Source organism: Schistocerca nitens, chromosome 4 (genome assembly GCF_023898315.1).
Source record: "Schistocerca nitens isolate TAMUIC-IGC-003100 chromosome 4, iqSchNite1.1, whole genome shotgun sequence".
NCBI lineage: Eukaryota > Metazoa > Arthropoda > Insecta > Orthoptera > Acrididae > Schistocerca > Schistocerca nitens.
The window spans coordinates 540,750,865-540,777,090 of NC_064617.1; the positions used below are offsets into that span (position 1 = coordinate 540,750,865).

At 41.0% G+C, this 26,226-nt stretch overlaps 1 protein-coding gene across 1 annotated transcript in view; it reads left to right on the forward strand.

Annotated features, from left to right (window-relative positions):
- The window catches only part of LOC126252422 (BAI1-associated protein 3), a 503,482-nt gene that overhangs the window by 326,842 nt on the left and 150,414 nt on the right, over positions 1 to 26,226 (forward strand). The window contains exon 14 of the mRNA XM_049953312.1: positions 20,876 to 21,021. Coding sequence (XP_049809269.1) covers positions 20,876 to 21,021 — 146 coding nt within the window. The remainder of the gene's footprint in view (positions 1 to 20,875; positions 21,022 to 26,226) is intronic.

The window sequence follows — 26,226 nt, forward strand, 5'->3', positions numbered from 1 at the left end:
TTAGAAATAGGTCTAAAATTGTCTACATTATCCCTTGCTCCCTTTTTATAAAGTGGCTTCACTACTGAGTACTTAAATCGTTTAAGAAACTGACCATTCCTAAAGGAAAAATTACAAATGTGGCTAAATACAGGGCTAACATGTCCAGCACAGTACTTTAATATTCTGCTAGGCACTCCATCATAACCATGGGAGTCCTTAGTCTTCAGTGATTTAATTATTGACTCAATCTCCCCCTTGTCTTTATCACAGAGGAGTATTTCAGACATCAAGCTCAGAATGGCATTTGCCAAGAAAGTTATATGATTCCCTGTAGAAACTAAATTTTTATTTAATTCTTCAGAAATGCTCAGAAAATGATTATTAAATACTGCACATACATCTGATTTATCAGTAACATAAATATTTTTACTATGAACTGACTTTAAATCGTCGACCGTGTGCTGCTGACCAGACACGTCCTTTACAACTGACCATATGGTTTTAATTTTATCCTGTGAATTAGCTATTCTGTTTGCATACCACATACTCTTTGCCTTCCTAATAACATTTTTAAGTACCTTACAACACTGTTTGTAATGGGCTACTGTAGCTTGATTGTGACTACTTCTGACATTTTTATGTTGTTGTGGTCTTCAGTCCTGAGACTGGTTTGATGCAGCTCTCCATGCTACTCTATCCTGTGCAAGCTTCTTCATCTCCCAGTGCCTACTGCAACCCACATCCTTCTGAATCTGCTTAGTGTATTCATCTCTTGGTCTCCCTCTACAATTTTTACCCTCCACGCTGCCCTCCAATACTAAATTGGTGATCCCTCGATGCCTCAGAACATGTCCTACCAACCGATCCCTACTTCTAGTCAAGTTGTGCCACAAACTTCTCTTCTCCCCAATCCTATTCAATACCTCCTCATTAATTATATGATCTACCCATCTAATCTTCAGCATTCTTCTGTAGCACCACATTTCAAAAGCTTCTAGTCTCTTCTTGTCCAAACTATTTATCGTCCATGTTTCACTTCCGTACATGGCTACACTCCATACAAATACTTTCAGAAACGACTTCCTGGCACTTAAATCTATAATCAATGTTAACAAATTTCTCTTCTTCAGAAACGCTTTCCTTGCCATTGCCAGTCTACATTTTATATCCTCTCTACTTCTACCATCATCTGGTACTTTGCTCCCCAAATAGCAAAACTCCTTTACTACTTTAAGTGTCTCATTTCCTAATCTAATTCCCTTAGCATCACCCGACTTAATTTGATTACATTCCATTATCCTGCAATGTCATCGGTGAACCTCAAAGTTTTTATTTCTTCTCCATGGATTTTATCACCTGCTCCGAATTTTTCTTTTATTTTTTGATGAAATATGCTAATTCATTCCGTACTTGGAAACATGACATCCTCTGAAGGTGAGCCCTTATTTAGAGGGACTTCCTTTAAGGAGCTATACCTATCAGCTGACTTAAATCTACAAGTGGTGCAGCTCTAACACCAACTACTATAGGAATTTTTCCATGAGTGATCCCACCACCACCCACTACACTGTCACCTATAAGCTTTGCCAGCCTCTTCTTCTAATACCTATCGAGGTGCAGGCCATGCCTAGTGAAGCCTGATCTACTGATAGACCCAACTGGCTCCACTGAAATGTGACTCATGCCCCTGTCATCAGCACCCTCTCCAGCCCCATGTTAACATGCCTAACAGCCGCATTAAGATGAGGCTGATTATGATGCTGAAACAGTTGCATGAAATGCACATTAGTGTCACCAGTTTGAGTAGCTGTCTTAACCAGGTCACCACCTACATCATATTCCCCATTCCTGTCAAGACTATTCCCTGCCCCACCCACTGTCACTACCTGATCATCCTTCGTAAAATTCCTACATAACTCCCCTATACTGTCAGTCACCTGAGCCAATCCTGCACTAGGCTTCACAATGCTGGTGACCTTGTACTCACTCCCCAAGACTTCCTGCAATTGCTGGCCCACACCTCTAGTGTGTGAACTACCTAGCAGCAGAACCTTCTTCTTTCTGTTAGACTTTGCAACTGACCTAGGCCTCCTAACTGCTGAGGACTGCTGCAGGTTCTCTACATCTACAGCTACAGCTACAAGCGTCTGTAGGTGATACATTCAAAGGTGAAGTAATTGTAGGTGAGGATGTAGTTGGTCATGGTAACCAGGAAGGATCACACCCAGATATTTTGACTGTGATCAGTATGGAGTCATTCCCCTATCCACAGCAAATTCTTCTCTGTTATTGGGATAGAGAGCATGGACAAGCATCTTGCTGAGGTTAGGTTTCAGATGGCTAGCATCAATGGAGGTGGAGTGTGTTCAAAGTTTGTGTTAGGTTCTCTTCTACCACAGAGAAACTTGTATCTTGTGCTGCTACTGCAGTGTCATCAGCATCTGTGAACTGCCTGATGTTATTTGATATTGTCTGATCATTTGTATATGCACATCATAGTGTATTTGTGCAAAGATGCTTCCTTGTGGTAAGCCATTCCTCTGATTGCTCCACTTATTGTTCTTCCCATAGAGGCTGGCATAGAATCTCTTGCTGTGGAGAATGTTGCCAACCAAGAATGTCAGACAGTGGTCTTTCATCAGATAGTTTAATCACCAGTGCCTGATGGTTGACAATGTCATATGTGGCTGTTAGGTCTATGATGGCCACTCCATTAATCTTGATTCACTCAGATTCATTGTCTTCAATGTTATGCATCAGGTGTAGTGTTGAAACAGCAAATGTTTTCCCAAGTTGTAAGTCTAATTGCAGATATATGAATTTCTCTTCTAAGATATTCATGTTCTGGTGGAGTAACACTTGTTCCATGATCTTAATGTTATGGCAGAGCAATGGCAAAAGTCAGAAAACCTGTGGGTCATTTGGTTCTTTCCATAGTTTCACTAGGGTTACCACCTTGACATTCCTACAGACCTTTAGGATCTGCAGTAGGTAGCATGGCATTCATCACGTCCAGGAGCGATTTCCATGTTTTGGTACAAAGTTCTAAATTTGTAAGAAATGCAGTTCATCACACCTAATTCTTTGTTTAGCTTCATGTCCCAGATGACCAACTCGAGCACAGCCACAATGAATGTATAACTGAGAAAATGGTTTATCACTCCCTAGATCTCTTGAGACCTCCTGTTGTTGGTTTTGCCATTCAGCAACAATTAGCTTGCCACATGTTTTACAGTTAATATGGTGAAGTTGATCTTAGGAATTGTGGGATCCACACTGAGGGTCTTGAGGAGCTTAGGAGCTTCAAAGCTCCATTTTGTCTTTTGGCTTTTACCAAGGTTATCATCATCTTTTCTTTTGCTTGTCTGGTCCCTTCATTGAAGGTGTTACTCTGGTAGAGACCTTGACATTTCTCCAGCATAGTTTGGTGGTATCAGGCTGTATTATAATATATTCTGTCCTACAGTCTCACGGTGTCCATATCCTCAATACCTCTACAACCATCTCCCCACTGGAGCACTTTTAGTGTATTTTCTAAAAACTGAACATCCTCTCTGGCTTCACCATAGCATTGACAATGCACATGGTGAATCTGTGGTGCGGCAGTTATCCTGGATCAGCTGAAGGTCATTTGGCTCTGCACATGCCTTGATTTCAGCTCCATTGTCATTGGTTTTCTGGTAGCCCCATGCATTACTGTAGCAGTTAAAATCTCCTAGTATAAAGTTGACATCACTGTACCTAAAATTTGGGTGGTTCTGTGAAGTTATGGTTCTCCTCCATTGGTTTTTACATACAGGTGTCAGAGTACTGTGGTGTGCACATGATAAGTAGTCTCTCTTAATAATCTCTCTCTGACAGTGAGTTTGAGGTGATGTCATCAAACCGGGTGAAGATCAATCAACTGTATGGCTCCTGTGGTCTCTCTAAAGCATTTCTCCATGTCAAAAATGTTGGGTTAGCACCTTGAAGTTCTCCTGTGCGTATCCTTCGCTAGGAGGATATCACAATCACATTCATTGCACATGTCAGCTATTAAAATTTCTTTATTACTAGATAATCCATCAATATCAATTGCTATTGCTCCAAGCCTTGAAAGAAGCTGTTTTGATTTAATTAGTATAGTCATCTTCAGTTTATTTTGTTTATTCATCTTCTTCATTCTAACTTCTTTGATGCTTGTAGAAGGGTTCTTGCTGACCACCAGCATTTCCAGGAGACACCAAATTGTGGATCTTAACAATGTTCAGTGAGGTGCCTTTTATGTCTGCCATAAGATGCTTGTTATAGGAACACTTCTGCATCACTTTGCCAACTGACATTGCTGTGGAAGCTTTGTTGACATGTAATATATTGTCTTATTCAGCGCTTCAGCACTTTTTGAATGTTTGTTATGGTCATTTCAATGAAGCCACACAAGCTTGCAAGCAGTTTTCCTGCTTCAGAAGTGATTAATTGTCTCACTTGTAAACTGACTGCACCTGGAGTGTTATTAAGATTCCTAAACTGATGAAAGGATCATAAGAATTCATTGAATGTTGCAGTGGAACTGATGAAGTTGTTGATGAACCTAAAGTGTTCTACAGTACCTGTCTGTGAACTTTTAGTTAGGATTTGCAAATGAGACAAACTTAAGTATTGGACTCTAACCCATGTGCTCAGAGTCAATCTTTGCAATACTGAATGACTGCATGTTATCATTTGAAACAAGGCTTCGTACTGGAGTCAAACCTTCTGTCATTTAGGCGAGGGCAGGTAGGCATCAGATCACCAATTATGACTTTTGATAATGATGTCTTCTATTGGAGTGTGTTGTTGCATTTTCATGTACATTGATCACTGACTTCATTCTATACTGAACATCATCAGGCATGCTAAGTGCAATTTCACGTAACTGATCTGAAATATACATACGATAAATAAAACAGTGAGTATGATACATGTCAAATTTGCAGAGTAACCAGTTGGTTTCACTTGCATTGTACTGTATCCATAAGTTACAAAGGTAGATAGAGTATAATGACAAGATTCATAGAGGAGTGGACCGAGCGAGGTGGCGCAGTGGTTAGACACTGGACTCGCATTCGGGAGGACGACGGTTCAATCCCGCGTCCGGCCATCATGATTTAGGTTTTCCGTGATTTCCCTAAATCGCTCCAGGCAAATGCCGGGATGGTTCCTTTCAAAGGGCACGGCCGACTTCCTTCCCCATCCTTCCCTAATCTGATGAGACCGATGACCTCGCTGTCTGGTCTCTTTCCCCCAACAAACCAACCAACCATAGAGGAGTGGAGGGATACACATTAGAAGGTGCTTCCCTTAGGTAAATGAAGGTAGTGAGGACTTTACGTTTAAAACAAGTTAAGAAGATGAAATTAAAGGCAGCATATGAAGGTAAGTTTAGAACAGATGAGAATTTTGTAGTTAATGTCACAAACACAGTTTTCGGAAACATCCTTCTTTTTTGTGGTGCTTCCTTTTTACATAAGAATTATACATTTACTTACCAAATGGCAGCAGTAAAAAAACACATGAAAAAGATATGGAAACTTCTGAGATTTTAGAGCCAGTGTCTCCTTCTCCTGGCAGAAGAATTGAAGGGAAAGGAAGAGGGATGAAGGGAAAGGACTGGTCAGATTTAGGAAATGGGAAGTGTTACAGAGAAGTCGCCCAGACCCTGGGTCAGGGGTGACTTACTGGATGGGATGAAAAGGAAAGACTGACTTTTGGTGCCTGCACCAGACAAGATTTGAAGACTTGAGAACTTAAAGGTGGGAGATTGGGTGCTAAGCAAGTCAGAAAGTGCTGAAAAAACTGATATAAGTGGAAAGCTAAGTGTATTCTGTGGTAGACAGGTGAAAGGGGAGGGAAAAATAGACAGGTCAGAAAGTAAAAAAGTGAAAGGGGATAAAGAAAGGGAATAGTTATTGGAAAAAAATTCTCAGACCACTGAAATTAATAAAAATATAAGTGGGGAGAACCAAGCATGTGTTGTAAAGTCAGGTCCCACCTGTAGAGTTCTGAGAAATGAGTCATGAGGTGGAACCCAGATGACAACTGTGATGAAACAGGCACTGAGGCCAATAAAGCAATGGGGATAGTCACATGGGTAGGTGCCATAGTGTAGGGAAATAGATGCAAAAGGAGCATAGGTTCTAACCTGGCTATTGTAGAGAATGATGGGGGAGGAGTTAGGGAGGGGAGGGGAGGGGGAGGGAGGAAGGGCAGAAAGCTGTTTTAGGTAGGGCAGACAAAACATGAGACAGTATTGACCTCATTTTAGGACAAGATTTTTGGAAGTGATTACCCTGTTGAAGTAGTTGGTCAATATACTGAAGATCAGGATAGTACTGCATGACAGGAGGTGCACAGGCTTGTGTGATTAAAGTTACATACAGTGAAGGCTGAGATGTGAATGGTGGTATATTGTTGTGCATCTGAGCAAACATGTTTGCCTTGAATGCTAGGGCTGTATGGGAAGGATTGTTTTACTTGAAATGATGGAAAGCGTCAAGATGTAAGTATTTTTGTTTGTTAATAGGTTTTATATGAACAGTAATGTGTAGCTTACCCTCGGTGAGGATGGTCAATATCAAGGAAAGTAGCATGAGATTTGGAATAAGACCATGTGAAATTTAATTGGTAGAATGTATTTAGATCAGCCTTGTGAGCCCATATGGCAAAGATCTTGTCAATATATTTATACCAGACCAGAGGCTCTAGGTTTATGAATACCAGAAAAACCTCCTGCAAGTGAACAAAGAAAAGCCTGGCATAAGAAGGAGCCATCCCAGTTTCTATGGCTGTAGCTCTGATCTGTATGTGTGTTTGCCCCTGAAAGGTAAAGTAGTTGTTGGTAAGTATAAAGTTGATTATGGTGAGCAGGAATGATGTCATAGGTTTGATAAAGTTCAGATGCAGACAGACCATGTACTTGAGAAATGCTGGTATGAGAGAACCACATCAGCGGGTGTCTTTAATGGAGGATAGGGATCTTTGTACTGTAGCTTGCAGGTGTTGATCAGCCAAGGTAGAGATATGTTCAGTGGTTACTTTGAAGCCAGAAATTATGGAAAATACATGATGGTTGGATTTGTGGATCATTTTCGTATGCCTCCACATGTGGTAATTGGCTTTACAACATGTGCCTGGTTGTCCCCAACCCTGGCTTAAATTTAAATTAATTTAACTGGTAGAAGCATTTCTTTTCAAGAACTATTCCTTTTCTGTGATCCCTTTTACTTTTTTTCTGACCTGTCTATTTGTCTATGCCCCCTCACCTGTTTACCACAGAAGACATTTAGCTCCCTGCTCTCATTGGTTTTTTCAGTAATCCATGTTTTTCTCATTACTGCACCTTCCACCTTAAAGTTGTCAGGCCTTCAACTCTCAACAAGTGCAGGCACCAACATCAGTCTTTCCTTCTCATCCCAACCAGTAAGTCTTCCCTTAGGCCGGTATTACACTATCAAATTTCTTTGTCTAATATCTTTGTCCAATATCTTTGTCAAAGATATTTGATGGTGTTATAGGGAACTTTGCCAAATGTCGTCCAATATTTGATCAAATCTAGGGCCTCACTGTAGATTTGATCAAAGAAGTCGCTTGTCTTCTGTTCACCGCAGTGTGACATGTTACCACATGGAGCGCTGGCATCGCTGCATTCTGTCGTCTGTAGTGATTTTATAGACATTGCCGGTAAATACAATTGGTGTTTGCCAACAACTACAAAATTAATAGAGATGTATGAAGCTGATGAGGCACTTTACAACGTGAGGCATGCTGAATACAAAAATAGATTACGAAGATTGGAGACCTGACCTAACCTAACCTAACCCAACCCAACCCTCTCCTGTAGCAAGGAATCGGAGTGTTACAATGAGCCTGTCTTCTGCAGATGTAGCAGTTCTTAAGTGAATATTGTGCTTTGTGATATGAGGATACACTTCATTGAGCACACACAGAAATGTATGCTTATCCATTCTTAAGTAATTGATGTACGACTTGACGTCTGCCACTATAAGCTCACGTAACAAGTTTTGTTGAATGCTTTTATTGTGTCGTCATAAAACCCACAGCTTCACCCAGGTGTGTTTCCTTTTTTTTCCCCGCTTCTCTTCCACATGTGTACACAGTGCAATTGTGGTACATGCAACTGCTGTGGTTAATAACAACTTGTTGTTGTCAGTCATCTTGAACTTTGATGAAAAATATGATGACAGTGTAATACCCCTTCTAGCGCTATGTCAAAGATCTTTGTCAAATATATTTGACGGAATATTTGATCACATCTTTGATCAAATCTTTGACAAAGAAATTTGATAGTGTAATACCGGCCTTACTTCTGGGCTTCTTTTCCTTAACTCTTTTCATTTCCGAAACCTCATTACTCATTTTCCTTCATTCTTCTTCCTTTCCCTTCAACCATTTTGCTAGAAGAAGGAGACACTGGCTCCAAAAGTTCATACATATCCACATCTTGTAGAACAAAAGCAAACTGGAGCTTTTCATTTATTATTTCCACATCTTGTTCATATGTTTTTTGTGCTGCCTCTTGGTGATATGATCTTTCATCTGCCCTATGATACTGTATTTTCAAACAGGGAGTTGAATATATTTCGTCTACCTGTCTACATCTTTGTGATTACTCTGCTATTCACAATATAGTGCCTGGCAGAGGGTTCAATGAACCACCTTCAAGCTGTCTCTCTACCGTTCCACTCTCAAACGGCATGCGGGAAAAATGAGCACTTAAATTTTTCTGTTCGAGCCCTTATTTCTCTTATATTATTGTGATGATCATTTCTCCCTATGTAGGTGGGTGCCAACGGAATGTTTTCACAATTGGAGGAGAAAACTGGTGATTGAAATTTCATGAGAAGATCCTGTCGCAATGAAAAACACCTTTGTTTTAAATGAATGCCACTCCAATTCACGTATCATGTTTGTGACACTATCTCCCCTATTTCACGATAATACAAAGTGAGTTGCCCTTCTTTGTGCTTTTTCAATGTCATCCGTCAGTCCCACCTGATGCAAATCCCACACCGCACAGCAATACTCCAGAATAGGGTGGACAAGCGTGGTGTAAGCGGTCTCTTTAGTAGACCTGTTGCACCTTCTAAGTGTTCTGCCAATGAATCACAGTCTTTGATTTGCTCTACCCACAATATTATCTATGTGATCGTTCCAATTTAGGTTATTTGTAATTGTAATCCCTAAGCATTTAGCTGAATTTACAGCCTTCAGATTTGTTTGACTTATCAAGTAATTGAAATTTAGCTGATTTCTTTGTGTACTCGTGTGAATAACTTCACACTTTTCTTTATTCAGGGCCAATTGCCACTTTTTGCACCATACAGATATCTTACCCAAATCATTTTGCAAGTCATTTTGATCGTCTGATGACTTTACAAGATGGCAAATGACAGCATCATCTGCAAACAATCTTAAGACGACTACTCAGATTGTCCCCTATGTCGTTAATATAGATCAGGAACAATAGAGGGCCCTATAATACTTCCTTGGGGAATGCCGGATATTACTTCTGTTTTACTCAATGACTTTCTGTCTATTACTATGAACGGTGACCTTTCTGACAGGAAATCATGAATCCAGTCACACAGCTGAGGTGATACTCCATAGGTACGCAGTTTAGTAAGAAGATGCTTGTGAGGAACAGTGTCGAAAGCCTTCTGGAAATCTAAAATTAAGGAATCAATTTGACATCCCCTGTCGATAGCACTTATTACTTCAAGAGCATAAAGTGCTAGTTGTGTTTCACAAGAACGATATTTTCTGAATCCATGCTGACTATGTGTCAATAGATTGTTTTCTACAAGGTACTTCATAATGTCCGAATACAGTATATGTTCCAAAACCCTACTGCAAATTGACGTTAGTGATATAGGCCTATAATTCAGCAGATTACTCCCACTTCCCTTTTTGGGTATTTGTGTGACTTGAGCAATTTTCCAGTCTTTAGGTATGGATCTTTCTGTGAGTGAGTGGTTGTATATAATTGCTAAATATGGAGCTATTTTATCAGCATACTCTGAGAGGAACCTGACTAGTATACAGTCTGGACCGGAGGCCTTGCCTTCATTAAGTGATTTAAGCTGCTTTGTTACACCGAGGATATATACTTCCATGTTTCTCATCTTGGCAGTTGTTCTTGATTGGAATTCAGGAATATTTACTTCATCTTCTTTGGTGAAGGAGTTTCGAAAAACCATGTTTAATAACTCTGCTTTAGTGGCACTGCCATCAGTGACTTCACTGTTGTTATCGCGCAGTGAAGGTATTTATTGTGTCTTGCCACTGGTGTGCTTTATGTATGAATTTTATTGTGGAAATTATTAAAAGCATCTTGCATTGAAGTACACGCTATATTTTGAACTTCTGCAAAACATTGCCAATCTTGGGGATTTTGCATTCTTTTAAATTTGGCATGCTTCTTTTGTTGCTTCTGCAACAACGATCTGACCCGTACCATGGGGGATCAGTACCATCACTTATTAATTTATGTGGTATATATATCTCTCAATTGCTGTCAATACTATCTCTTTGAAAACATTCCACAACTTTTTTACACGTTCATGATCAGATTGGAAGGAATGAAGACTCTCTCTTAAAATGGTGTTAAGAGCATTTTTATCAGCTTTTTTAAATAGATATACTTTGCGTTTCTTTTTGATGGTTGTAGGTGTTACGGTATTCAGCCTAGCAGCAACTGCCTGGTGGTTGCCAATCCCTGTATTTGTCACAATACTCGCTATTTGTACAGCATTATTTTTTGCTAAAAGGTCAAGTATGCTTTCGCAACCATTTACGCTTTGAGTGGGCTCATGAACTAATTATTCAAAATAACTTTCTGAGAAAGCATTCAGTACAATTTTGGATGACATTTTATGCCTGCTGCCAGCTTTAAATGTTTAATTTTTCCAGCATATCAACGGTAGATTGAAGACACCACCAACTATAATTGTATGGGCGGGGTTCTTATTTGAAATGAGACTCAAGTTTTCTTTGAACTGTTCAGCAACTATATATTCCGAGTTCGGGGGGTCGGTAAAATGATCCAATTAATAGTTTAGACCAATTGTCAGGTATAACCTCTACCCATACTATTTCTCATGAACTATCTACTTCAATTTCACACCAAGGCAAACTACCTCTGACAGCAATAAATACTCCACCACCAACTGTATTTAATCTTTCCTTTCTGAACACTGTTAAATCATTTGAAAAAAAATTCAGCTGAACTTATTTCCAGCTTAAGCCAGCTCTCTGTACCCACAACTACTTGAGCTTCACTGATTTCTATTAGGGCTTGGAGCTCTGGTTCTTTTCCAACACAGCTACAACTATTTACAACTACAATACCAATCGTTTCTACAACTACCTTACTGTGACAGATGACCCTTCTGTGGTTCCCTGAGACCCTCTAATGTAAAAAACCACCCAATCTCTTCCACACAGCCTCTGCTACCCATGTAGCCACCTCCTGTGTGTAGTGGACTCCTGACCTATTAAGTGGAACCTGGAAACCCACCACCCAATGGCGCAAGTCAAGGAATCTGCAGCCTACACGGTCACAGAACTGCCTGAACCTCTGATTCAGACCCTCCACTTGGCTCTGCACCAAAGGACCACAGTTTGTTTTATATGCTGCAGATGGTGAGCTCCACCTTAATCTTGAAAGCAAGAATGGCAGTCTTTACCATTTCTGCTAGCCACCTAAAACTAGACAGAATCTGCTCCAATCCAAAGTGACACTCGTCATTGGTACCGACATGAGCCACCACCTGAAGTTGACTGCACTCTGTACTCTTCATGGCATCCGGAAGCACCCTTTCCATGGAATGATTCACCCCCGCGGAATGCACACAGATCGTCAGCTACAGGTAATGCCCGAAACCTGTTCATCAAACGAACCGGGGAGGCCCTACGATTGGCCCCTCGGAAAGATTTTCACTGCCTGCCAGACTTTGGAATGATCTTCCACTCGACCACAGGTGAGGGGTCAACCTCAGTGCAGGCAGTACTAGGGGCAGTCACAGCAGTGGACTAATCGGAGGACATGTGGGACATGCTCGATGTCACTTGCATCCCCACATTCGATCCCCCACAGTAATGCCCCTTGGCAGCAGCTTCAATCTGTGTGACGGAAGCCAACGCAGCCTGGAGCTGTGAGTGAAGGGTTGCCAACTCAGCTCGCATCTGTACACAACAGTCACAGTTCCTATCCATTACTGCAGTCGCTCCTGTTTGAAGCTCATAAAAATATGCAACGAACAGTGTACTCACCTTATTAGCAGTGGGAAATCGAAGTGCTCTTTCACTGATGGTCAAACCAACACTGAGCAGTTCTAACCAAACAAACAAAAGCCTGTATGATACGAGGGTCGATACAACGGTCGATAGTAACGGCAGTACTGTACACTACACTGTTATTGAAATAAAAGGTTGTGCCTAGTAAGCACTCGAACATGCAAGAAATTACAAAAATAAACTAGTAAGTGCATGGATAACTGAAAATAAGTCACTCCTGTTTGAAGCTCGTAAAAATATGTAACAATCAAATGGTGTACTCACCTTATTAGTAGCAGGAACTAGCGGTGTGCTCTTGCTGACAGTCTAACTGACACTGAGCTGTTCTAACCAAACAAACAAAAGCCTGTATGATATGAGGGTTGATACAATGGTCGATAGTAATGGCAGTACTGCACACTACACTGTTATTGAAATAAAAGCTTGTGCATAGTAAGCACTCGAACACACATGAAATTACAAAAATAAACTAGTAACTACACAGATAACTGAAAATAAGTCACTCCTGTTTGAAGCTCGTAAAAATATGTAACAATCGAATGGTGTACTCGCCTTATTAGTAGCAGAAACTAGCCATGTGCTCTTGCTGACGGTCTAACCAACATATTTTTGTTACTTGTGATTTAATTTCTCAAAACTTGTTACATTTTTTGTTTAGCTCTGAATAAATTGTGTCTGAGACATACTGCAAAAGCCTCCATTATTCTAATACTAACTTTGTTCACGTCCTTACTTTTACCATTGTCCTTGTATCCCCATAACTGTTTTGTTTCAAAAATAACAACTTAATCATCTTAACGTATCACACAGAGGGCAATGTCTCTTACTGCATATTCCTCCACTCCTTCATAAGTCCTGCCATTATATTCCATCTTAGTGACTTACAGATTTTGGAAACAGTACATAAAATTGATTAGTGGCTCAGGAGCTACGGAGTCTGTTCAAAAAAATTCTGACACTTTATCCACGAAATTTTTCTAAGGTTACCTTTCACTTATTGTGCATGATTTCCTTCAAAATAATCCCCTCCACAATTGATACACTGCTCGCAGTGCTGATTCTGCTTCCAGAAGCAGTCTTGGTACACATCTTGCTGGATGGCATGAAGCAGCATCTGCGAATTTTCTTTCATTTCATCTATCGTAGCAGAGCTTCATCCTTTCAATGGGTTTCAACTTTGTGAGGGAGGAGGGGGGGAGGGGGGGGAGAACACCACAGGTGTCATGGCTGGAGATTACAGTGAATGAGGGAACACAGTGATGAACTAATCCTTCAAAGTCAAAGATGACTTTCAGCTTGGCTTTGACATTTAATCTGACCTGATGAGCTTTTTTTGGCTTGGAGAACCTTTCCAAACCCAACATCATAACCATAGCCCCACATCTCATCACCATTTATGATCCTCTTAAGGAACATCTTATTCTCACTTGTGTGGTCCAAAATTTCTTCACAGATTGTGAGGTGAATTTCTTTCTGGTCTTGACTCATGAGCCGTGGAATGAACTTGCCAGCAACACAATGCATTCCAAGATTCTGTGTCAGGATTTCCTGACATGATCCATTGGAAAAGTTACATTCTTCTGCACTCTTTTGGAAAGTCAGTCTTTGATTGGCATGCACAATTTCATTGATGTTCGTGACATGAGCATCATTGGTAGATGTCAAAGGGCATCATGAACAAGGGTCATTTTCATTTTTAACTTCCATCTGGCCATTTTAAATCATGTGAACTATTCATAACACCAAGTACAGCTTAAGCACTCATCACTGTGCTGTATCATTTGGTGTATCTCTGTAGAGGTTTTAACTCTGCCATCTCGAAATGCACAAACTTTGTGACACAACATTTTGCTCAATACAGTGCTGAACAATAACTAACAGACATACAACAATGAAACTTCTGGCAGTTACACATTAAACACAGGCATCTACAGTGATGCCAACCACATTTTGCTCCAACACATCATTGATGCAAAATTACAAATGTTCCAGAATTTTTTTGAACAGACCTCATGTGATGAGTATCATACACTTGTTTTGTTTATCATACGTGTGTTTGAGATTAGTTAACTGATATCAAAATTAGCATGTGTCACTGGTTTATTTTAACAGATCTGAAGATGATCAGTGAAGAACAAAACCTAGGAGCAAAGTAAAAATAAATACAACAATACACTGCATTAAAAGACAGTGTGCATGGATTTTCTCTCATTTACAGTATGTCAACTTTCATAACAGTGACATATTTCTAATGAGGACAGTACTCTATCTCAGCTACACTTCATGATTTAGTTTATATTATTCAGATTTTCTCTCATTTACAGTATGTCAACTTTAATAACAATTAATGATAGGAATATAATAGAGGGAAACATTCCACGTGGGAAAAATATATCTAAAAACAAAGATGATGTGACTTACCAAACGAAAGCGCTGGCAGGTCGATAGACACACAAACAAACACAAACATACACACAAAATTCTAGCTTTCGCAACCAACGGTTGCTTCGTCAGGAAAGAGGGGAGGAAAGGGAAAGACGAAAGGATGTGGGTTTTAAGGGAGAGGGTAAGGAGTCATTCCAGTCCCGGGAGCGGAAAGACTTACCTTAGGGGGAAAAAAGGACGGGTATACACTTGCACACACACGCATATCCATCAACACATATACAGACACAAGCAGACATATTCAAAGACGAAGAATTTGGGCAGAGATGTCAGTCGAGGCGGAAGTGCAGAGGCAAAGATGTTGTTGAATGACAGGTGAGGTATGAGTGGCGGCAACTTGAAATTAGCGGAGATTGAGGCCTGGTGGGTAACGGGAAGAGAGGATATATTGAAGAGCAAGTTCCCATCTCCGGAGTTCGGATAGGTTGGTGTTAGTGGGAAGTATTCAGATAACCCGGACGGTGTAACACTGTGCCAAGATGTGCTGGCCATGCACCAAGGCATGTTTAGCCACAGGGTGATCCTCATTACCAACAAACACTGTCTGCCTGTGTCCATTCATGCAAATGGACAGTAATAACAATTACATACTTCTAATGGGGACAGTACTCTATCTTAGCTACACTTCATGATTTAGTTTATATTATTCAGGAAGTTGCTTGAATTTTACCATCATATATATTTTTTTAAGCCAACTGATATTGTTGAGAATGGCTTCAGATGTCTTTTGTTGGAGTATTTAGCAAAACTGGAACTGTTGAATGAAAGTATATACACATTACCACACTTAAACAATAGGTGTTGGACAACTGCTACCCACCCCAAGAAACAAGTTGAGAATAAATAAATTTAACTCTTTTTTAATCAGTTTTTAGGTTATTAGGTTCTTTGTACACTCCTGGAAATGGAAAAAAGAACACATTGACACCGGTGTGTCAGACCCACCATACTTGCTCCGGACACTGCGAGAGGGCTGTACAAGCAATGATCACACGCACGGCACAGCGGACACACCAGGAACCGCGGTGTTGGCCGTCGAATGGCGCTAGCTGCGCAGCATTTGTGCACCGCCGCCGTCAGTGTCAGCCAGTTTGCCGTGGCATACGGAGCTCCATCGCAGTCTTTAACACTGGTAGCATGCCGCGACAGCGTGGACGTGAACCGTATGTGCAGTTGACGGACTTTGAGAGAGGGCGTATAGTGGGCATGCGGGAGGCCGGGTGGACGTACCGCCGAATTGCTCAACACGTGGGGCGTGAGGTCTCCACAGTACATCAATGTTGTCGCCAGTGGTCGGCGGAAGGTGCACGTGCCCGTCGACCTGGGACCGGACCGCAGCGACGCACGGATGCACGCCAAGACCGTAGGATCCTACGCAGTGCCGTAGGGGACCGCACCGCCACTTCCCAGCAAATTAGGGACACTGTTGCTCCTGAGGTATCGGCGAGGACCATTCGCAACCGTCTCCATGAATCTGGGCTACGGTCCCGCACACAGTTAGGCCGTCTTCCGCTCATGCCCCAACATCGTGCAGCCTGCCTCCAGTGGTGTCGCGACAGGCGTGAATGGAGGGACGAATGGAGATGTGTCATCTTCAGCGATGAGAGTCGCTTCTGCCTTGGTGCCAATGATGGTCGTATGCGTGTTTGGCGCCGTGCAGGTGAGCGCCACAATCAGGACTGCATACGACCGAGGCACACAGGGCCAACACCCGGCATCATGGTGTGGGGAGCGATCTCCTACACTGGCCGTACACCACTGGTGATCGTCGAGGGGACACTGAATAGTGCACGGTACATCCAAACCGTCATCGAACCCATCGTTCTACCATTCCTAGACCGGCAAGGGAACTTGCTGTTCCAACAGGACAATGCACGTCCGCATGTATCCCGTGCCACCCAACGTGCTCTAGAAGGTGTAAGTCAACTACCCTGGCCAGCAAGATCTCCGGATCTGTCCCCCATTGAGCATGTTTGGGACTGGATGAAGCGTCGTCTCACGCGGTCTGCACGTCCAGCACGAACGTTGGTCCAACTGAGGCGCCAGGTGGAAATGGCATAGCAAGCCGTTCCACAGGACTACATCCAGCATCTCTACGATCGTCTCCATGGGAGAATAGCAGCCTGCATTGCTGCGAAGGGTGGATATACACTGTACTAGTGCCGACATTGTGCATGCTCTGTTGCCTGTGCCTATGTGCCTGTGGTTCTGTCAGTGTGATCATGTGATGTATCTGACCCCAGGAATGTGTCAATAAAGTTTCCCCTTCCTGGGACAATGAATTCACGGTGTTCTTATTTCAATTTCCAGGAGTGTATTTTCATTTCTTGCTATGAGATTAACAATAAAAAAGGGCATTGTTAATAATAATTCAGAAGCATATTTTGCTTAAAACATAACTCATTAAATGAAAGTAAAGAGTTAAGATTAAGCAATAATACATGTAATGAAGGAATCCCAATTCGAATAATCAAAATTTCTTGAAATAAGTACTGTCCTAAACAAGCAGTTTCCTTGTAACTGTAAATCACTAAGCAAGGACACCTATACCTGGGAGCAGTGAAATGGGGTGTGCTATCTCCCCCCCCCCCCCCCCATGCCCCATAACTCATAGAGAAAGTGAAAAATATAGCATAATCAGGTGTTTTTCTTTAAAGCAAAATCATTTAAAAATTTATATTAAAAATGAAGAAATTCCCCCAGCCATATTCTAGTATCAGCCACAAGCAGTTGGCGTCAACAAGTGTATGGGCCTGAAGATGACGTTGTTACAATGTTGAAACTAGTTGCCAAGATAAAATCGACACCTTAAATACAGCTGGAGGAATTTCTTCATTTTTAATATAAATTTATACCAGATGATGTCCCACTGTCCTCCAATTCAACTATGGATGTTCGATCATTTAAAAATTGGTATTATGCAAGTTTTTAACAGGGTTTGTCTCCAGAAATATTAAAAATACTTCACACTCCTCAGTTTGACCTCCCACCAATGCCCCCCCCCTCCCCCACACACACCTCTACAAACTATTATATGGGTGATCTGTCACTAACAGTCTACTCCCAACATATAAAGCAGTAATCTTTCCTGAATGCCCCATCGGTATTGCCTATGTGCTCGGCCTGATGTTCTAGAGCAGGGTTTCCTAAACTGTACTTGGTGGAACACTGGTATTCCATGGTTCCATTGAAAGTGAAGCACTTCTCCACAAAAACTGGGCATCTTCCTACCCCATCCCCCACCCCTCTGACATTTTTATGATACTATTTTTTTTTTCATTTTATAATTTCTGTGTTACTGCGAATTGACGCATGGTGCAGGGGATGGCAATTGAATCTCAATGTAGACAAGTGTAATGTGCTGCAAATACATAGAAACAAAGATCCCTTATCATATAGCTACAATATAGCAGGTCAGCAACTGGACGCAGTTAATTCCATAAATTATCTGGGTGTACGCATTAGGAGTGATTTAAAATGGAATGATCATATAAAGTTGATCGTCGGTAAAGCAGATGCCAGACTGAGATTCATTGCAAGAATCCTAAGGAAATGCAATCTGAAAACCAAGGAAGTAGGTTACAGTACGCTTGTTCGCCCACTGCTTGAATACTGCTCAGCAGTGTGGGATCCGTACCAGATAGGGTTGATAGAAGAGATAGAGAAGATCCAATGGAGAGCAGCGCGCTTCGTTACAGGATCATTTAGTAATCGTGAAACCGTTACGGAGATGACAGATAAACTCCAGTGGAAGACTCTGCAGGAGAGATGCTCAGTAGCTCAGTACGGGCTTTTGTTGAAGTTTTGAGAACATACCTTCACCAAGAAGTCAAGCAGTATATTGCTCCCTCCTACATATATCTCGCAAAGAGACCATGAGGATAAAATCAGAGAGATTAGAGCCCACACAGAGGCATACCGACAATCCTTCTTTCCACAAACAATACAAGAATGGAATAGAAGGGAGAACCAATAGAGGTACTCAAGGTACTCTCCGCCACACACCGTTAGGTGGCTTGCGGAGTATGGATGTAGATGTAGATGTAGATTAGTTATGACTTAAAAATGAAGTAATCACTCAATAAAACAAGTATTTCTCATTTTAAAAAAATTATTAACCTTCAAAGTAAACAAGACATGCCATCAAATTCCCAGTCTAGAGGTAAAACTTGTACTCAGAAACTGAAAGATGCCAGAATTGAGTCACAATCAGACTACACAATATTTTAGTCTGCTTTTAATGTAGTCTTCACTTCTCAGTGATATGAAGATTTGCCAAGAATTACACATGGTTCTGATTCTGTGTTAAAATGAATGTCCCTTTTTCCCTGGTAGGATTACTGGAGTTGGCTAGGAACATGCAAGTCATCAAAGTGGCATCCAGTTGAAGGATTTGCACCAGGCCATTAGGCCACTTCCTAGATAAGAAGCTCAAAAATTAAATGAACACAATAAATAAAATCTGGAAGCTATGTGCACTTTTGTTCAGAGACTACAAGTTAATTGAAGGATAATGTCTGAAACCAGTACTCATTAAATGCAACATGATAAGTCATTTCTATACTTTCTGAAGAAATGAGTTGATTCTGTTTGCTGATGACAGCAACATATTAATCACCAGCAAGACACCTGTATAAATGCTGGAAATATCTACTGAAGTGCTGAGGGATGTCTACAACTGGTCACAGGAAAATCAAGTAACCCTCAACATAAAGGAAACAAATACAGTATGCTTTAGAATGAACTGGAAACAGAGTCCCTTAAATTTAAAACTAGATAACATCTTCATAGATGATGTACCTACAACAAAATGCTTAGGGTCCATATTGACAGCCAAATGAAGTGGAATGAACATGCTATGAAACTGTCAAAAAAGATATCCACAACATGTTGTGCACTTAGAGTCCTTGTATCCGCATGCAGTGATGAATGTTTGAGAACTGTATACTTTAGTTATGTTCATTCAGTAATCAATTGTGGTGATTTTCTGGTGAAGCAGTGCTCAGAATTTACAAAAAATACTTAAAATGCAATAGAGAGCTGTAAGCATTATAACAAAAAGCAGTAAGTGGCCCACTGCAGAGAACTTTTCAAAATGTTAGAATTTCGAACTGTTCCTTGTTAATTTATATTCCAGACCATTGTGTATATCAAGAAAAATATAGAAAATTATAGTACAAATAGCAGTTTTTATAGCTATACTACAAGAACATGTCATTGTCTTCACCTAGACAGCAAAAAGAAACATGAGACTCAAAGTAGTTTCTTGTATGAAGCTGTAAAACTCTATAATAAACTGCTGCAGAAAATAAAAGAAACAGATAACATCTACTGCTTTAGGAAAAATCGTAAATTGTATTTGCTGGAACACTGTTTTTACACTATAAGTGAATTCCTTGGTAAAAATGATTGTCAATAACTTTAGTCTCACAATGTTTAACTATATGTAATGTTTTGATAAGGAACAAACATGATTGTAAATAACTTATGTCTCACAATGTTTAACTACATGTAACAAAAAATGGTATAAATATGTGAATGCACACAAACTGACAACATAGATATGTTTTAAAATGTCTGTGGATGGCTAAATAAATAAATAAACAAATGTATTTGTATAATTGTTAAAACCCTCATGGCCATTTAATGTTATGCTGATCAGTGGAGTTCTTTTGAAAGTTTTTGTTCAATAGTTCCATGGTTGTCCAGGTGATTTTCTGACATTTTGCTACCATGAGTGGTTTACAGTGTATGATAATATTCATTGCTGGTTTTATGATTTCACAAAACATCTTTACTGGGAAGAGAATCCAAGTTTTTAACAATTACTCACTAGCAGTTGCAGTCAAAATACGTACCACTCTTGTTACAAAATATTGCTAAACCATCTAGATAACTGTTCGCTGAAGTACATGAAGCATATTCAACATTCATAGTGAATTCAATATTTTTGACTTCAAACTTAATAAATGGATATCTCACATGAAATTAGTAATGCTAAGTAGTCAGTTCTGTATGATTATTATTCTTTTTAAAACTGTTGATGTGAAAATAGATACATCAGCTCTTCATTTCCATATTTTTTCTGCTTATACATACATAACAATTGTTTTAGGTACAAGGTGACATTGGACCACAGGTGGCAGCTTTGTGTGTGCAGTTTCAGTCACCTTCTCCTCCAGATGATGCATCACTTCCTGCTGGCTGTGAAATTGGCACTGCTATCTTTGAACTGTATCTTGCATTGCAGGAGTTTGTCAGGTGCAGTACAAGTTTAATGGTTCCAAATATTTTTGAAGTGTTGCTACATGTAATTTTTTGACATTTTGAGTATATAGCTTGTATGAGGCTTCTATGAAAAGTAAATATATAAAAATAAAATGTTTCCAAATCACTATATTTATATTTCACTGTATACATTTTGTGAGACTATCTACATGCTTCTTTAACTTGCATAGATTTGAACTTGGCCAACATCTTCAAACACCTTAAATAAAATAATTTTGGGTGTTAGGCTTCATTGTTGTAAAACACTAATCCAGCTAAACCCCCAATATTTCAACTGTTTTTGCAGCACTCTTCTTCAGGGTGACTAAATGTGTTTTATGATCTTGTCACCTAACACCCAAATAGTTTTATTCAATCTGACACTGACCATGGAACCTTATGAACTTATAATCTTCACACACTATTTCTTTAGACAGGTAGTCCAGTTTATACATTCTTTAGAAATGATCACTTATGGGAGCTAAGAGACGTAAACCAATCTTTTTGTGCCTTTGTCCTTATGAATTGGCAAGTACTTAAAAATCGGACAGAAGGATTTCCTTGAGGTGTCATGTGACATGCGGATGCATTTGACATGGCATGTGGATGAAACATAGTGCAGTGCTGCTGGCGGGTGATGCTGCTGACTCTCATGGAGCTTTCTAGAGTCTAATGTGCAAGCAGAGTGACATGTTTCATTTGTTGTTTTGCTTGTATGCAGAGTGGTATGCTGCAGTCATCTGCCACTGTTTGTATGACCAGAATTGGGATTCCTGTGTGTGTCCAACTTTGGTGGAGTGTGCCCACTGTGTTCTGTGGTGGTAGCAGAAAGACAGGTGGTCAAATACTACAGCCCCTCCCCCGTTAATAGACTAGACATCGTGAAGCCATCGGGGTGCAGATGGCCACAGGGAAGGAGGAGGTGTGCAGGAGGATGGTGACAGAGGCCCTCGCCAGTGACTGTGATGCAGGCCACTGAAAAGGGGAAAATGGGCATAAACATGTAGGAAGCTCAAAGGGCACAGAAGAGACTGTGTTGTGTACATGCCAAAGAGAAGAAGCCATTGGAGGCTGCAGTGTTGATGATGCATAACAAAAAGAAATGAAGCATCTGAAGAAAAGGCATTGTAGAAATCAAGTGCATTGATTAGGCATGGAATGTAAAGTGGGAAACTAAAGACCCATCCTGAAGATAATTGCAGAGTTGGTAAAGGGTGGAGCGGTTTCAAACACAAAGAGAGGTGAGACTGGGATCCCAGCGCAGAGGCAACAGCAGAACCGTGCATAAGGCAGCAGCATGGGTATGGCAGGTGCCTGTTGTGGTGGCTGCAGGGTGCACAATGTGCTACCAGTGCAGGCTGGCAAGAAGGATAGCAGTAGGATGTTGGCAGATGATGGGAGACAGGTGCTGAAACCAGTGGTAGCCGTCTTGACGCAAGGGTGCCCATGGGGTCAGACATGCAGTAACAGCTGAAGAGAGCACAGCGGAACTCAGTTCCAGACATGACATTGCAAGCCAAATGGCCCTGGAGGTCATCAGATGTCTCATCCCAAGGGGTCGGAGTAGCCCCATGCAATGAATCACCCTCAAAAGGAAGACCAGCCATGGTTGTGGACTTCCGGCAGAAGATCTAAGCAGCATTGGCAGCAGCCAGTGGAGGCAGCCACCTGGCAGATGTGTAGGTTGGCAAGGTGAGGAGTAGACATGGAAAAACAACAGATGTGCAAGAATATCATCAAGCAAGTACAACCAGGCTGCCAAAGGTGCCGACACCTGGCCAAGCTTGTGAAAAAATTTCCAAGAACATTGAACAGGAGGTGTAGCGAAGTTCACGAGGCCGCATCTGCTGACCATGATGGAAGACAGCTGGGGGCTGGTGGTGAACAGGTTGGGGCAGCACCATTCCGGTTCCCACAGACTGCAGGATGTGTACTATGGAGGTGCCTGTCAGAGAAGAAGGTGAAAATGTGATATGGCTAAGATCCACATTGAGAAGGGAGGAGACCCAGGAGGCGAAGGACAGCACCAGAGGTGGGTGTGAAGCATCAGTGACAGAGAGGAAAGGAAGGTGAAATGACAGGAGACATGACAGACCAGGATCAGCAGAGGCAGCTGAGAGCAGTGTGATGCTTCCTTCAGATGGAGAAGGTGTTACAAAGAGGCACAAGAAGCTCAAGGGGGTGACCAAAGGAGGAGAGCGTCTAGTGCAATAGTGGCTTGCAGGCTGGTGGCAATGAGGGTTCTAATGGTGCTACAGCCTGTAGAGGTACTGAGGTCCTTGGCAAGGGCACCAGCATTGCAAGAGTAAGCACCACAGGAGTGGAGCTGGTGGCACAACAGCAGGAGGCATTGCAGCGGAAGGTGCTGGATCAGAAGACACCAGAGTGAGGGGTGCCAAAAAGGGAGGCACTGGAGGGGGTGGCACCAGAGCCAGGAGAACCAGGGCTCAGAGGAGGTGGCAGAGCTTCAGGTGGTAGTAGAGCTGGAGAGGATGGCAGAGCTGGAAGATGCACCAGAACTGGAGAGGGTATCAGAGTGTGAGGATGCATGAGAGCTAGAGTGAGCATCAGAGTCCGAGGATTGTGAGTGAAATGAGCGGTGCCGTGGGTTAGTTGCTGCAACTGCAGTCGCCATAAAGGGAAAAGCTACAGGAGCAATAGTTCCAGTGCCAGAGGGACCATGGTGGTAAAGGAGATGAGAATAGTGTCAATGAAAGAAAAGTGACACTCATAAGACCATTTGTCATTACCACTTTTATATCTTGGTTCTTACGAGATGGCAAGAACAGCATGTAATAAAGTTGGTCTGCAGATTACAATAAAAGAAACCCTTTTATTGGTAAACACACAAATAAACACTTCACATTTCTAACATGAAACAGAAAATAATATCACCTTCTGGGAGAAAAGGAGGCCTCATGGTTGATGATAAAGTCTCTGACCATTGTCCAACTCGGTGTCCTTGTTTAATGTCTGGTCAACATCCAGTCAGTGTCTTAGACCAGAGGTTCTCAAAAGTTTTTTGTCACACCCACTTCTGAAACAAATTATTTGGTAGTCCACCTACTTTTCTTTCCTTCCTCACTAGTCATCATACCTATTGCAAAAATTACCCACAGTGTCGATTTATGTTTATTTATTTATTTTATTTTATTTACATGTCAAGTTCCGTAGGACCAAATTGAGGAGCAAATCTCCAAGGTCATGGAATGTGTCAGTACATGAACTTACAACATGAAAGTAATAATAGATAAAAATAAATGTTCATGAACCTGAAAGAAAATCAGTCCATAAGTTTAAGCAAACGTTATCAGCAGTACAATGAGAATCAGCTTAATTTTTCAAGGAACTCCTCGACAGAATAGAAGGAGTGACCCATGAGGAAACTCTTCAGTTTCGATTTGAAAGCATGTGGATTACTGCTAAGATTTTTGGATTTGAGTGACAGCTTATTGAAAATGGATGCAGCAGTAGACTGCACACCGTTTTGCACAAGAGCTAAGAAATTCTGAACCAAATGGAGGTTTTATTTCTGCTGAGTATTGACCAAGTGAAAGCTGCTTATTGTTGGAAATAAACTAGTATTGGTAACAAGAAACGACAATAAGGAATATACATCTTGAGAGGCCAATGTCAAAATACCCAGACTCGTGAACAGAGGTCAACAAGAGGTTCGTGAACTCACACCACTTATTGCCCGAACCGCCCGTTTCTGAGCCAAAAATATCCTTCTAGAATTGGAAGAGTTACCCCAAAATGTAATACCATATGACATGAGTGAATGCAAATAAGCAAAGTAGACTAATTTACGTGTCGAAGTATCACTTACTTTCGATACCGTTCGAATAGTGAAAATGGCAGTATTAAGTCTTTGAACAATATCCTGAACATGGGATTTCCACAACAGCTTACTATCTATCTGAACACCTAGGAATTTGAACTGTTCAGTTTCACTAATCATATGCCCGTTCTGTGATATTAAAACGTCAGGTTTTGTTGAATTGTGTGTTAGACATTGTAAAAACCGAGTCTTACTGTGATTTAACGTTAGTTTATTTTCTACAAGCCATGAACTGAGGTCATGTACTGCACTACTTGAAACCAAGTCAATGTTGCACACAACATCCTTTACTACCAAGCTAGTGTCATCAGCAAACAGAAATATTTTAGAGTTACCCATAATACTAGAGGGCATATAATTTACATAAATGAGGAACAGGAGCGGCCCCAACACTGATCCCTGGGGCACCCCCCCACTTGACAGTACCCCACTCAGATCCCACATCACAGCCATTATCAACAGCGTGAATAATGACCTTTTGCTGCATATTGCTAAAGTAAGAGGCGAGCCAATTGTGAGCTACTCCCCTTATTCCATAATGGTCCAACTTCTGGAGCAATATAGTGAGATCAACACAGTCAAATGCCTTTGTTAAATCAAAAAATACGCCAAGCGTTCGAAACTTTTTATTTAGCCCATCCAGTACCTCACAGAGAAAAGAGAATATAGCATTTTCAGTTGTCGAACGACTTCTAAAGCCGAACTGTACATTTGGTAGCAAATCGTGTGATATAAAATGATCAATTAACCTTACATACACAGCTTTTCGATAACTTTTGCAAACACTGATGGCATAGAAATAGGTCTAAAATTATTTACATTATCCCTTTCTCCCTTTTTATAAAGCAACTTTACTACTGAGTGCTTTAATCGCTCAGGAAACTCACCATTCCTAAAGGAAAAATTACAAACATGGCTAAATACAGGCTAACATGTGCAGCACAGTACTTTGATATTCTACTAGACACTCCATCATAACCATGAGAGTCCTTAGTCTTCAGTGATTTAATTATAGACTCAATCTCCCCCTTGTCTTTATCACAGAGGAGTATTTCAGACATCAATCTCAGAATGGCATTTGCCAAGAAAGTTATATGATTCCATGTAGAAACTAAATTTTTATTAAATTCACCAGCAATGCTCAGAAAATGGTTGTTAAATACTGTACATATATCTGATTTATCAGTAACGGAAATATTATTACTGCGAACTGACTTTATATCATCAACCTTGTGCTGCTGACCAGACACTTCCTTCACAACTGACCATATGGCTTTAATTTTATCCTGTGAATTAGCTATTCTATTGGCATACCACATACTTTTTGCCTTGCTAGTAACATTTTTAAGCACTTACAA